The sequence below is a fragment of the Equus quagga genome, chromosome 19 (assembly GCF_021613505.1).
Source record: "Equus quagga isolate Etosha38 chromosome 19, UCLA_HA_Equagga_1.0, whole genome shotgun sequence".
Lineage (NCBI taxonomy): Eukaryota > Metazoa > Chordata > Mammalia > Perissodactyla > Equidae > Equus > Equus quagga.
The window spans coordinates 21,085,464-21,100,912 of record NC_060285.1 but is presented as its reverse complement, the minus strand read 5'-3'; the positions used below and the strand labels follow the sequence as shown (position 1 = coordinate 21,100,912).

The 15,449-nt window shown below is 38.5% G+C and overlaps 1 protein-coding gene across 1 annotated transcript in view; it reads left to right on the top strand.

Annotated features, from left to right (window-relative positions):
- ANO4 (anoctamin 4) overlaps nt 1–15,449 on the top strand; it is a 186,098-nt gene that overhangs the window by 125,491 nt on the left and 45,158 nt on the right. The window contains exon 14 of the mRNA XM_046646718.1: nt 11,886–11,968. Coding sequence (XP_046502674.1) covers nt 11,886–11,968 — 83 coding nt within the window. The remainder of the gene's footprint in view (nt 1–11,885; nt 11,969–15,449) is intronic.

The following is a 15,449-nucleotide window of genomic DNA, read 5'->3' as shown; positions in this document are numbered from 1 at the left end:
CTGAGATTTGCTTGTCACGGGACACTTATACCACCACAGAGAACCATGGCTTCTCCCTATAGGCAAAGGAAAGCCAACTGAAGTTATAAGCTGGGGAGTGACATCATCAGTTGTGTTTGCAAAGTAACTCTGGCAACAGTGTGGGGAGGGGTGAAAGTGGAACAGTACGTAGCAGGGAGCCACTTAAAAGGCTGTTCCTGTGTGCAGTTAAAATATTGCAGGCTTCAGGAAAGATCTAAGTCACAGAATAAAAATCTTCTGTGTAAATATGTTTTCCCTGCTTTAGTCACTTATAATTGGCAAAAATTGAGAATAACCTAACTTAAACAATATGCACTGATAGCAAAGCTGAAAAAAAAATTAGGAATAACCTAAATATCCAACAATAGAAGAATAGTTAAGGAAATTATAAGAAGCTGTTAAAAATTAGTCTTTCAAAGCATGTAATATAACACAAAGCTTATATTTAAAAAATTGTCTGGGCCAGCTCCGTGGCATAGTAGTTATGTTCATGTGCTCCACTTCAGCAGCCCCAGGTTCATGAATTTGGATCCTGGGCGTGGGCCTACGAACCACTCATGCTGTGGTGGTGTCCCACATGCAAAATAGAGGAAGATTGGTGCAGATGTTAGCTCAGTGACAATCTTCCTCAAGCAAAAAGAGGAAGATTGGCAACAGATGTTAGCTCAGGCTTGATCTTCCTCACCGAAAAAAAAACTTGCTAAATATAGGACATAAAGTATACAAATAAAAGGTGACTTCAGGTATATTAAATACTAATGAAAACAAAGAGAAATTATGTCACAATGTTAATGGTGGTTTTCTCTAGGTGATGGGATTATGGGGAGTTTTTGTTAGCTTTATTTAGATAAAATTTACGTAAAATAAAATCCAGCAATTTTACGTGTACAATTTGACACATTATGTCAAATGCATATAATTAAAATGTATATAAATATAACCATCACCATGATGAAGATATGGAACATTTTCATCCTCCAGAAAGTTTCCTCATGCCTTTGCATAAGTCCCTTGGCAGCCTCTAACCTGCTTTCTACCACTAGAGTTTCAAGTGTTCTAGAATCTCATACAAATAGAATCATTCAATATTTAGCATTTTGTATCTGGCTTTTTTTCACTAAGATTAATGCTATTGAGATTCATTTGCGTTGTATGTGTCAGTAGTTTGTTCCTTTTTAGTACAGAATAGTATTCCATTGCCTGCCAAAATTTATTTATCTGTTTACTAATTAATGATCATATGGATCTAACTCAATTTTTAGCTATCATAAATTAAGAAATTAAGTTACTAGCTATTATAAATTAAGAGAATCATTAGTTAGTGCAAACTTTTTGTACATTTGCATAAAAGTCGTATCTATTTCTCTTGGAGGAAATAACTAGGAGTGGCATTGCTGGATCATAGGACAAAAGAATGTCTAACTTTATAAGAAATTGTTTTCCAAAGTGGCTGTGCCATTTTGTACTTGCAGCAGCATTATATGCGAGTTCCAGGTGTTCCATATCCTCACAAACATTTGAATTATCAGTCTTCATCATTTTAGTCATTCTAGTGGGTGTATGGTTTTATCTCATTGTGGTTTTAATTTGCATTTCCCTAATGACTAGTAATGTTGAATGCGTTTTCATTAGCTTATTTGCAATCTGCACATCTTTGGTGAAGTGTTTGTTCAAATCATTTGCCCATTTGTTATTGGGTTGTTTATCTTCTTTTTAAGTTGAAAGAGTTCTTTATATATTCTGGGTAGAAGTCCTTTATCATACATATGTTTGTAAATATTTTTCTCAGTTTGAAGCTTGCATTTTTATCTTCTTAATGGTGTCTTTTGAAAATCAAAAGTTTTTACTTTTGATACACTCAAATTTTAAATTTTTTCTTTTTTTCTGTCTGTGCTTTTTGTGTTTTATTTAAGAAATCTTTGCCAAATTCAAGATCCCTAAGATTTTCTTCTCTGTTTTCTTCTAGAAAGCTTATAGGTTAACTCATATACTTAGGTTCATGAATTATTTCAGGTTGATTTTTGTATGAGATGTAAGGTAAGAGTCAGATACATTTCTTTGCATATATGGATATCCAATTGTTCCAGTAATGCTGAGTGGTTTTGGGGTTTTTTTTTTGGTGAGGAATATTGGCCCTGAGCTAACATCTGTGCCAGTCTTCCTCCATTTTTCATGTGGGACACTGCCACAGCATGGCCTGATGAGCGGTGTGTAGGTCCATGCCTGGGATCTGAACCTGTGAACCCTGGGCCACTGAAGCAGAGCAAACTCAACCACTCTACCGCCAGGCTGGCCCCTGTTCCAGTAACAGTTGTTGAAAGATTATCCCTTTCCTCCTTGAATTTTCTTGGCATTTTTTTGGTTGAAAATCAATTGGCCATATATGTGTAGACCTATATGAGAATTTTTTAATATTTGATCCACATGTGTACTTTTGTGGCAATAACACACTGTCTTGATTATTATAATAAGGGTTGAAATCTTATTCTTTTTAGAAATTGTTTTGGCTATTTTAAGTCCTTTGTATTTCCATATAAATTTTGGAATCAACTTGTCAATTTCTTCCCAAAAACTCCTAATATTTTGATTGCAGCTGAGTTGAATCAATAATCAATTTGGCAAGATTGAAAACTTAATATCAAGTATTCCTATCTCTGAACATCGTTTAGCTTTTCATTTATTTAAGTGTTCTGTAATTTCTCTAAGCATGTTGTATCATTTTTAATGTACAGATCTTGCATATATTTAGAAATTTTTCCAGAATCATATTGTCTAGGACTCCAGTAACATGTATGATAGAGCACTCAATGTTGTCCTACAGGTTATTTATGCTTTGTTCGTATTTTTTTAGTCTTTTTGTTCTCCGTGTTTCTTCTTGTATTGTTTCTATTGCTTTGTCTTCAGGTTCACTAATTTTTTCTTCTGAAAAATATAATCTTCTGTTAATCCTACCCAGTGTATTTTTCTTTTCATATCTTGCATTTTTCATCTCAAATCTCAGTCACTTGGGTCTTTTTATACCTTTTATTGCTCTCTCTGTTGTATTCATGTTTTCATTTAATTTCTTGCCATATGAAGCATATTTATAAGTTTTATCATCTTTGTTCTATCATTTTTGTTGGTTCTGGACTGTCAATCTGGGATTGATTGAATTTCCTTCTGCTTAAAGGTTTTCTTTCCCTGCTTAATTGTATGCCTGGTAATTTTTTATTAAATGCTGGAAAGTGCTGAGTGTTGGTTTTTGTTGTGTTTCTTCAGTGTTTGGACTGTGTTCGGGCATGCGGTTAACTTACTTGCAGCCCTATGTGAACTCTGAGGACTGTTTAGCTACTAACAAGCAGCCTCATGTAGTTTCATCTTATGCATGTCAAGAGTAGAAGGGACTTCATCACTGATATCTGGAGCTTTCTTTCAGTATAGCTCCCTTCTCTCTGGTACTCTGCCCCACAAATTCTTGTCAGCTCCAACCCTCCCATTCCAGTCTCTCTTTCCCGAGCTCAGTAAGACCACTAGGATCTGTTTTGGTTCTCCCTGCCTGAATTGTAGTCTGGAAACCATCTCCACACAATGAGTTGGTATGATCCTAGGACTCAGCTCACTTATTTATTCTCTCTCAGGAATCACAGTCCTGCACTGTCTCTTGTCCACTGCTGGTAACAGTTGTTTCTTATAGTGTAGCAGTTAATCCTCATGGGTGGAAGCAAAAATCCTCAGGCTGCTGCAGTTTCATAGCTATTTTATAGAAGAGAAGCATACCCTCAGACAGAACCTCAGAGAATAGTGGTTCCTTGGGGAAACTGCCGTGATCCGTGGTGTCTACTCAGCTTTACAAGTCCAGAAACACTGTTGGAATACCCAGAGATAATTTGATTTGGGGAAATAGATTCCTCTTCTAAACTTTGCAAGCACCAGTGCACACTCCAGAATTTGAAAATATAGGTATATGGTGGAGAATATTATTTTTTAATGACCATCTAGAGTACCTTCTTCCTGGTCAGGATACTTAGGAAGCCAAATTAATCATCATCTATTGTTTGAGCTTGGAAATCAGTGCAGCTAGCAAAATCCCTTGCACATCAAAAGAATGTAATTGATAATTGTTAAATGAATGGAAGAGGGGAGCAAAAAACTTGTTTCTGCTTGATTAGTCATCCTTATACCATTACTTAGAACACCCTTAGAGACTTGTTCATGTCAGAATATCCTTCTAATGTCCTACGTTAGATAAAACTCTATCAAATTTGAGTTCTTAGACCCTTTTTTTCCTAAGTTACAGGTTGGCCCTCCCCTATCTGGACACACTGACTTTCTTCAGAAGAGGTTCCAATACCAATAATTAAGTTTCAGCTTCTTAAAATGTCGTCATATTCCTATCCTTCCTGGATCCTGAGGTTACCCACATTTGGCATTTTAGGGTGTTTCACAAATTCTCTAGTCACTCATTTACAATCACTTGTATTATTACTGCCAATGGCCTACCTCAGATGTTGCAGATTAACAACCTGTAAAAATAGTCTGATTGGTCCTCACCAATTTTAAAAATATACAAATAAACTATTATCATTTTGAAATCAAGATAGTTCACATGAAGATACATTTTTATAGTTTCTCTTAAAAAATTTGAAGATCTGGCCACAGTACAGTCAATGGGAACTGAGGAACTCCTACCACTTTACATGTTGCACACACTCCCCAATCTGTCCTAATCCCCACTACTCCCTATTGTGTGGTTTCCTCTTCTAGGTTTTGTACTGATCTGGCCCTTTTAGCATTTGAGTTTGTGACTCCTAGCTAAGTTCATTCATTATGTGAAGATTTCATGAGTTATGCTCTCAGGAGGTGACCTCATTCCTCTATTTCTAAGTTCTTGGAAAACATAGCATTGTAACGCCTCTATTTCTTTGCCAAATGAACATTCTCAGAAACTTATAAAGGACTGAAAAACATGAAATCTGTTAGTATTATTAATTTCACTTTTTGAAAAAGGAAATCAGTATTGGGAGAAAAGTGACTGAATGTGTGTATGAAGTAAGTCATTCTACTTTCCTAGGAAGTTAGAGAATCATCTTGACCAGGTCTCTGAAAATGCTTTAAGTCATCAGACAGCAGGTCACCATTCTGATGTAAAAATTGTCCTTTCTCTTCCATATGTACTGCCCATTTTATTGCTTGCTACAGCTCAATTCTTGTTTTTATAGAAACAAATGAAACACAATCTTTTGACAAGTTAAGAAAAGAAGTTAGACTATAGGATCTTTAAGGCCCCATTATTTTCTAAAATAAGAAAAAAGTGCCTTTATAATTATTTTCTAATGTTAGATATAATTCTCCTCTAGACTACTAGTTTAGACATTTTCAAAATAAAGAATCAAATTAGGCCTTTCAATATCTACTATGGTATCAGAGGGCAAAAATTAGCAGTGTTGTATCCCTGGCAGCTTTGGGACTAGTGTGGGCTTTTCCAGGCCTCCCAGAAGAAGAGTATAGATAAGGGAAGGATAGAGAGTAAATACCAGGCTCTCCAGTGACCTATAACCCTGGCATATGGTAATTTTGTATTTATAACTTGTTTCAGCAAAGTGATCCTAAGGTTGGAAGAGTGGGCTTTCTTTGTCTTTCTTTTTGGCTCTTCTCGATTCAGTAGAAATTAGATCTCCCAGATTAGACTGTCCTCTAGTGAGTAAAAGTCAGTCAGATAGCACCCCTGGCTCATATCCTAAAAGCCACTTGTGCCCGTATTCATTGTGTAGCCCAAACTCCCTGTTATGGGTTGAATTGTGTACCCCCCAAAAATATGTTTAAGTCCTAACCCCCAGTACTTGTGAAAGTGACCTTATTTGGAAATAAGGTTTTGAAGATGAGGCCATACTGAATTACCAGTATGATTGGTAAGAGAAAATAGAGACACAGACACTCACAGGGAGAAGGCCATGTGAAGACAGTGGCAGAGATTGGAGCAGTGCCTCTACAAGCCAAGGGATGTCAAGGATTGCCAGCAACTATCAGAAGCTAGGAGAGAGGCATGGGAGAGACTCTTCCTCAAAGCCTCCAGTATGAACCAAACTTGCCCGTACCTTGATTTTGGACTTCTAACCTCTAGAACTTTGAGAAAATAAATTTCTGTGTTTTGAGCCAAAAAAACAGGCAGATCAGGTCCAAATCCCAGTTCTGTCATTTACTAGCCATGTAACTTCTCCTTACCTCAGATTCTTCATCCATGGGATGATGAAAATAATACTAACCTTTACAGACTTTGACAAAATAAAACGTAGTACCTAACGTGTAAGAAATTTTTACTATATGGTAACTAAACAAGTGGTGCAGCATTTCAACCCTACCATGGAATCTAAGATTTGCAGCTGAAAGGGGAGATTTCCCTGCTTAAAACTCTCTAAATGCCTTAGGAAGATGACAAAAGATAGTAACTCAGTGGGTTTTTTCTTCCTATTTGCAGAACGTTAACCATGGCTATACTTTCCAGAAAAACTCTGTATCAGTTAGGATGTGTAAAGTTAGCTTCCATAATACACAAAGCACAAAACCTTGATGTCACTAGAACCCACACACATAAAACCCAACTAGGTGTTCCTGATTGTCCGACAGCCTTCCGCATAGTTATTCAAGTACCCAACTTCCCTCTATCTTGTGGCTCCATCCTCTTCTGGATCCTCAGAGTCCTCTCCATTCATCCCAGAAAAGGATAAAAAAGCCATAGAGATGATATGCCTACTTCTTAATTCTTTACTTCAAAAATAACACACATCACTTCCGCTTACTTTCCACTGGCCAAAACTTGGTTCATGTCTAACTGCAGAAAAGGCTGGGAAATGTAATCTAATTATGCCTGGAAAGATAAGAAATGGCTTTGGTAAATCCATGGAAGTATGCCACAAACTGACTTTAAATTAACAATAATTGTTCTGTTTAAGAAAATGATAGCGTATGACCTGCATAACACTCTATTTTGTGTCCTTTTGTGTCCCTTATGGGCTACATGTGACAACGTTCTCAATGTTTATGATTCTGAGCCAAGAGTGTCCTGGTATTTGAACACAAACCTACCTGAGCATTAACCCTGACACTGCCTATGCTGAAAAGGCAGAAGTCTCAGATTTTCCTAATGTGGCAACTAATTTTGTGAGAGGATTGTTATCTGGGATTGATGTTAACACTTCAGGTGAACTTCATTTGTGGGTAGGTCAGCTACAGGGTAGAGGTAAGGGTAGAAAAGGGGGAGGAAAGAGTATGTGAAACTCTATCTTATAAGTAAAACTCATAAAGTTTCAGATATTGTGGCTTGAGGCTGCTCTATCTAAGATCTGTAAGGGAAGTAACACACAAATTATTTCATCTTCATGCCTCAAGCAATGTCTTGGTGACCAAGTGAGGTGAGCATTCCAGGCTGACAGACAGCCCTGCTCCACATGGTCATTCAGAGATTCATATTCCTATGAAAGAATTGTTTGCTATCCTCCCAGGCTTGGTCATCATTTGCATGGTCTCAGCTGATTCACTTGGGTTCCACCCATCCAGAAGGGGAAAGAGAATGTGGAAAAAGCACCCCAAGTGTCTTAAGATATCAACAGGCAAGTAGTATACATCATATTACTTCTGCTCACATTCCACTGGGGAGAACTGTCCTTTGGCTACATCTAGTGACAAGGATATCTGAGAAATACAGTGTAGGTGAGCAGCCATGTTCCCAGCAACAATGTTTTTACTGTGGAACAAGGTAAGAATGGATCTTACAGGACAGCTGGTAGTCTCTGCCACAGGGTCCATGCAACCAAATAATTGGAGTGGTAATTAGAAGAGAATGATATGTTTATTGCAAGGGAAAAGAGAAGCATAAGAAGTTTCAGTTTTTCATAATAATAATTTATTATTTATCTGACACTGATGCATAAAGCATTCAGAAGATATAGTTTCATGTTCTTCAAACTTATATCCTAATTTCTTATAAGATTAGGTAAAAGAGAAAAGAGTGACTAGCCACATTGCTTTCATTTTCATGACAGTATTTCATTTGTACATTTACTGTGCCTCTGTGGATGCCAGTCACTGTGCGAGACCATGCGGATATAAATAGAGCTAGGATTCAGCCCTTATTCTCAAGAAGCCCACAAGCTAGTAGTCAAAATGATCAAGTTCTTCTGTTGTTGTTTTTGAAGTGCTGAATGCTGTCATCAGCACTGACCTAGAGTTATATGCACTGCTCAGCATGGGTATAGGGAGAGGGTTCAAAGGGAGTGATTGGAGAACACATAGGGCCAAGTCTAGAGGTAAGAGTAGGAGTTGACCGAATGACCCAAATACAGAAGACCATTGCAAGCTGAAGAAATAGTGTGGACAAAGCTAAGAAAGTTATGAAACAGCTCAGGTATGGAAACTGCTAGTGATTTAGCCTGGAGTCTATGGTTCAAGTCAGGGCAGAAAGAGTTGGGCACAAGCAGAGTCATTAGGAGCCTTGCATCTTGGGCTGGTAATGGGTTCTTTTCCGATAGGTGATGTGGCTACATTGACCCCGAGGAGACTTCATGAGTTTGAGTTAGAAAAGTCATTAGCTATGAGGAAAGATAGATTAGAATCTAAGGAGTTCAAAATGCTAGCAGTAAGGTTAAACCTTCTAATGCTTTAACTTACAAAAAGGAGATATTTTGGACCAAACTTCAGGGGAAAGAATTTCATGTATTAGCAAATCTTGACAAAATACTTAGGAGTTTTGAGTCTTTTGAGGATCAATCCATAAAAGAAATATACTATTTAATCCTACTTGTCACTGTACTGGTTGGTGTAAGACAGAGATATATATTAACATAAAGATATATATGTATGTATATATATAGCATAAGCCAGCTCCAAAAGAGACAGAGGAAAGTGTGAGCTCATGACATAAGGCAGCATATAACTAGGTATACTCAAAGTGTAGTGGGCTCCCAGGGCTGTGGGTATTTAGACAAAGGTTTTTAAATCATAGAGTAATGGATGTATGGGATTGGAGCTTTGCCTTGAAAAGACCTATATTGTTTCAATTATGTTTTAATTCAGGGGTAGAGATAGAAACAGATTCTTCTTCCTCAAATGAATGGACATTTTCACACAAAAACACTCACAAGAGCATGACAATTGCACAAGCAACAATTTGTTCTTCTCATGCTACCAAGTTCAAGAATGGAAGGGAGAATAGGATGATTGTCCAAAGAAGGGAATTACTGGTTAGAGTTTCTCTCTGCCCCAGACACCGTTCAGCACTTGCTTGGGAGGAGAAAGGTGGTGGAATATTTCTGACAGCCACTGGCTCACCTCAGAAGTCAGTTCCTTCAGACAAGAACTACAGATGGGTTGGTAGGGCTTGGTGGGAGCAGCAACAGCCAGTAAGACAGACTTCATGTGTATCCTGTGGCCTTAGCCTGTCCCAGAATGGTCCCTGTCGAGCCTCTCTGAGGCCATGGGGTACAGTCCTGACTCTTATGGAGAATAGCCACATATTCAGGGGCAAGCTGCTTTGTCTCTTCAAGGCTGGGGAAGACTCTGGAAACCAAAGAGAGAAAGTCTTTAAAAAGTGCCATTTGTTTGAGAGGCCAAAGGACCTATTAAGAAATTGTCCCAGGGATCCCATGCAAAGTTGAGACAATTTAGTGAGGCAGAGGACAAGTGTACAGAAAAGAGTTAACATAGTAGGCCTGCTTTAGAAAGTCCTGCTTACAAGATTGACCCTTGGCTGGTGTCTGGGAACATGGGTTTCAGGAGAGTTTCCACCACCCTAACTGCTAAGGGTAACTCATTGTGCATAAACTGTTTGCTGAAACAGTATGATTTCTGCTGAACACCTGATTTCCTTCTGAGACTCTGGTATTTTCACACACGCTAAGCAGAGTGTACCTCTGTGACCAGCTCCCAGTAAAAACCCTGGGTACTGGGTTTCTAATGAGCTTCCCTGTTAGACAACATTTCACGTGTTATCACAACTCATTGCTGGGGAAATTAAGCATGTGCTGTGTGACTCCCGGGGAGAGGACTCTTGGAAGTTTGCACCTGGTCACCAGACTTTGCCCCATGCACCTTTTCCCTTTGCTGATTTTGCTTTATTTCCTTTCACTGTAATAGATCTTAGCCATGAGTGCCACTGTCTGCTGAGTGCTGTGGATCCTCCTAGTGAATCATCAAACCTGCAGGTGGTTTTGGGGACCCCTGACACACAAGACTCACAGAAAGGACTCCAGGGGAAAATAGCTGCTCAGCTTTCAAACTTTATTAACCTCCAAAGACATATGTTTATTTTAATTTCCCTTTTCCAGAATTAAACACTTGATTATTTTGGTGTAGCTTTCTTAAAAACTATAACTACTCTGGATTTTTCAGATTTTAGAAAGGCACTATGGTATGTGTACCATATATTATGTAATGCCCCAGGAGGTCTGGGAAGGACCCCATATTCAAATACATTAATATGGTTGCTTTCGATGTATGGATATTCTCACTAAGAGGGATAAATACAGATGTTAAGTAGCCTCACATTGGTCCAGGTCAGAGCTTGCCACAGATGAGTTTGTGCCAAACTTAGAAGAAAAAAACCTTAGAATTTTTAGAGCGTTTTGAATTTTGACATTGCAGATAAGGAATTATAGACCTGTAATGCCATCCCTCTTTTGCCTAGCAGGAAATTGATAATTAGAAAAGTTGATTGATTTGTGAACAGTAGCACAGCTTATATCTGAGTTAGATTTCAAAACTAGGAATGTCTAGTTCACACGCCAGAGAAGTCTTAACTGTTACCCTGAACTGTCTTTCCAGTTACTTACTTTAAAAATATATGTTCTGTGTCTGAAGACCACTAATGAGGAGTTGAAATCAAGGTGCAATAAAAAAGAAGAAAATAACTCTCTCTCTTTGGAAAGGGCATTTGGACATTTACCTTTCCTCATGAAACTGATTCCAAATATATGACATTTTTGCTTCTGTAAGTCTCAGTACACAGCAAGACCCAAAAGAGATAGATACACCAGTTCTGTCTCTTAGGGTGTGTTTGTGACATCCTTAGTTGCAGACATCTTCAAAGTTCGAGTGTATGTATGTATGTACATCCCCTCATTTAGCTTGTGACTTCCAAGACAGCAAGATTATGTCTTGATTATTTTTTTATCTCTCTCTGCCACTGTGTAAGGCTCAATAATTCATTTGGGTAGATATTTTTAGTTGAATTGAGTAGAAACTTTCTTTGGCTAAATGAGGATAACCCCCAGATATCCCTGGGTGGGGAGGTTGGCTGTTGGAAAAGGTTCATAACAGAATTTGCACACCTTTGCCTTCAATGTGACAACAAAGAGATAGTTTGAAGAAAAAGAGAAGCAGTAAAGCTGCTTCCTCCAATAAAATAGCTTCTTTCATTAGAATAGTAAAATGCATTTTACATAGATAATTGTTGTGTGGAGGATTTGGGGGACAAGAAATCACTGCCAATCAAATACATGTGGACTGCTAAATTTTATTTTTGCTTTTCTGTCCCTACCTGCCACTCACTTTTAAAAATAAATACTCTATCAATTAGAAAGATGTTGGTAACCTGGTTTTCTGTATCCTTACATCCCATGAGCTTTGTCATTCTAATAAGTCTCTTCTGCCTCAACTTGCAGATCAGTTTAATTTAATTCTAAATGAAATCTATAATTTCTCATTATGCTTGACACAAACTTACTAATTCTCAGAAAACAGTCCTTGTTAAATGATGTTTAGCTAGAAATTCTGATCTTCAAGGATGCTTACACAAACAACTGTCATTCTTTTCAATGGTTTCATTATTCAGTGACACAGTGAACAGCATTGCTTTATTTGAAAATGTCTTTGTCTTTCTCTGCTTGTTCCAGCAACAGTTTTCCTGGAGTTTTGGAAAAGACGGCGAGCAGTAATTGCTTATGACTGGGATTTGATAGACTGGGAAGAAGAGGAGGTTTGTATCATTTACCGCAAAACTTTTTAGAAAGCAAATCACCAGGAAATACACATTATCCTTGAGTCATCCCTCTCTTCTCTGAAACAGAAGTCGTGTTTACTCATAAAGCATTTTCAATACCTGTCTTTTCAGGAAATTTCAAACAGTATAAAAAGGTAATAACAGAATTATAAAAATAAATAAAGGCAGACAACATTCTGATTCCTTAGTGAAATAAAAGTCCATGCCTAAGTAAAGCATTTCACTTGTTCGTAGAGGCATCAGAAGAATGGGAACTAAGATTTATTTAGTTTTCTTACATATCATCCATTTTTTACTTTAGCCGAAAGAGTATTAGTTTTATAACTCTAGGCATATGGAAGCAAATCTCCTAAGAGAACTACTCCAAGGAAAAGTTTTCTGTGAGCTTTCCAGGACCCTGGACAGTGCCCAGGTGTTCCCAAGCTTAGAGGTATTACCTCAAGAGGTAAATGCTGAGGAGAAATTACTCCTCAAGTGGTGTCCTTGGTGGATGTGGCTAAATTCAGGGCCAGCTCTAGATAAAACTGTCAAGGAGAAGTAAACTCAGTCCCTTAGACTTCACTTTCTCAGCATGTTCCCAAGCCCCATCACTCTCCTTTTACCCCTTCTAGGCCAATACGGTTTGCCCTTTCCTAACCTGTGTCTGGTCTCAATACTCTTGTCTTGCCACATTCCTGTCAGAGTCTTGAGTACCCATGCTAGGCTTGGTCACCACGTGCCCCATCAGATCCTGCTTTCCCTTGTCAGTTGATCCAAGCCTAAATTCCTCTTTCCTTCCTCTTGCCCATTATCTCTTACCTCTCTTGAGCCCCATTTCCTCAGAGCTTTGCTGTGCCAGTAATTGAGATAAATTAATCCTATATAATGTGACAATCGGGATTAATTCGTATTTTTCTTCCAAGAAACACACATATATATTTTTATATGTTAAATCTTCTAGAAACATAAATGAGAATTTTAGCCATGTGGCAGGCTTGGTGGGGAAGACAGTTTTAGGAGGTATTTTTGTTTGTTTCCTTCAAATCATGCCTTGTGAGTGACTGCCCTTTCTCCCCACATGAATGAACACATTTGAGTAGTTTTTTAGATATAGAAATGATACTGAGATTTTCAGAAATCCTTGTTCTTTTGATAAGGCCCCTCTCATGCTTTTATAAGCATTCTCCAGAAAACGATTTTCTGCATTTGAAGAAACTGCCCAGGCAACTCCTGATGCTGCTACTAGTAGCAGCCAGGCTGCATTCAGCACTTCCTCCTGGGTGGAGCCATTCTGCTGGGGTTTTTGTTGTTGTTTTTAAAGATTGGCCCTGAGCTAACATCTGTTGCCAATCTTTTCTTTTTCTTCTTCTCCACAAAAGCCCTCAGTACATAGTTGTATATTCTAGTTGTAGGTTCTTCTAGTTCTGCTATGTGAGGATGCCACCTCAGCGTGGCTTGATGAGCAATGCTAGGTCCACACCCAGGATCCAAACTGGTGAAACCCTTGGTCACCAAAGTGGGGCACTTGAACTTAACCACTCAGCCACAGGGATGGCCCCAATTCTGCTGTTTTTGTTTCATGTATTCAAGGCAGCAGCTTTCCAGTGGGATGGAAAATGTTCTTTCCTGGGAATCTGAGTCACCACTAAGCAACTGTGTCACCTTGGACAAATTACTTCACCTTTGGACTTTTGTTCATCTCTAAAAAAAAAAGAGTTGTGACTAAATTTTCCCCTTTCAGCTGTAAAGTGTGACATTATTTAAGTAACTTTGGCCAAACCAATCTAAAAGTCACTGTTGGCACCTGTGGTGAGTCCAAGACATGGGTTCCTTTAGGGTAAGCATACCCCTTGTGAGTCTGGAGCCCTCTGTCTCCCAAGCTCCTGTTAAAAAGCTTGGAGCACTGGACTGCTCTTTGACTTAATATACCTTTGCACAGGAGCCTACCTCAGTAGCTATGTGCAGTTCTGGTTCTCAGTTTGAGATTCATTGTAGAAATGCCTCTTACCTCTACCCTGTGGCTCTCAGCTTGCTGTGCAGAAATGCTCAGACTTACTGCATGCCTATTTCAGGGCATTAGTCTGCTAGGGCTGCCATAACAAAGTACCACAGACTGGGTGTCTTAAACAACAGAAATTTATTTACTCACAGTTCTGGAGGCTGCAAGTTCCAGATCAAGGTATTGGCAGGGTTGACTTCTTCTGAGAGCCTTGAAGGAAAGATATGTTCCAGTCCTCTCTGCCTGACGTGTAGATGGCCATTTACTCCCTGAATCTTCATATCGTGTTCTCTCTGTATATGTCTGCATCTGAATTTCCTCTTCTTATAAGGACACTCAGCATGTTGGATTAACAGCCACTCTAATGGCCTCATTTTAACTTAATTACCTCTGTAAAGACTCTGTATCCAAATTCAGTTACATTCTGAGGTACGTTTTAGGATCTCAACATATGATTTTGGGAGAGGAGGCACAATTCAGCCCATAATACTCAGGAACCCAGGCTTGGTCCCATTATTGATCTCAGTTCCTGGATGATTAGCTCAAACACTCTTGATGACACTTACAGTCTGATAAATTGACAGAGTTTCCCAAAGAAGCAGAAGATTCTAGGTCTATTCTGTTTATATCCTTAAGTGTAACTACTTAAAATAAATGAACAAAGGCAGAACCTGTTTATAACTGTATCTCCCCCTGACCTTCCCCATTACCCATCACTGAGTGAAGTTCAGCATTGGGCTTATCCAATAGCAGGAGCCAGGATGCCCTTCCTCCTACACAGGCAGGCTACTGCCAAACTGTGCCCATTCTTCATAACCTCTCTTCTGTCAGCTTCTTCTTCACTTTCTGTCAGTACCTTTATCTGAGTCTTGAGCATTTCTCCCTGTGTTAACTCAATCTCCATTTCAACAGATTTTCCACTTGTTTTCCCTCCTCTTCCAAGACAGTCAAATAGAACACATGCTTAATTAACTGAAACCACTTCAGCAACCCTCTCACTGATTTCCTTTTCTTAATCCCATAATTGCTTTTTAGTCAGAAGCTTTTTCACGTTGGATGAGGCTCAACTAAATGAAATAAAATCTCAGCTTGATTTAGAACTAGAGGAGCCTTGATTTCAGCTGGATTTGAAAGGACTTACCTTGTTTTCAATGCCCAATTAAGAATACATTTAAAATCTCCTGCTTAAAGGTGAATGACTCCTAGAGGAACTTATTAAAAAATCGATTCACCATGTTTTTAGCTGCCTAAATCAAAAAGTACAAAAAAAATTTAGGAGAAAACTGAGAATTATATTGCCATTACAACTCACAAATGGATTCTGAACATTTTGCTGCTCTTAGTTTTTTTTTCTTTGTCTTGGTGTCCATGTCATTTCCTGGTAATAAAAGTAAAAGCTTATTAGTTGTTTCAAACCACTTGGGACAGGATAGATGGTCCCTTTTCTCATTCTCGGTTTCCTTCTTCAAGCATAGTTTA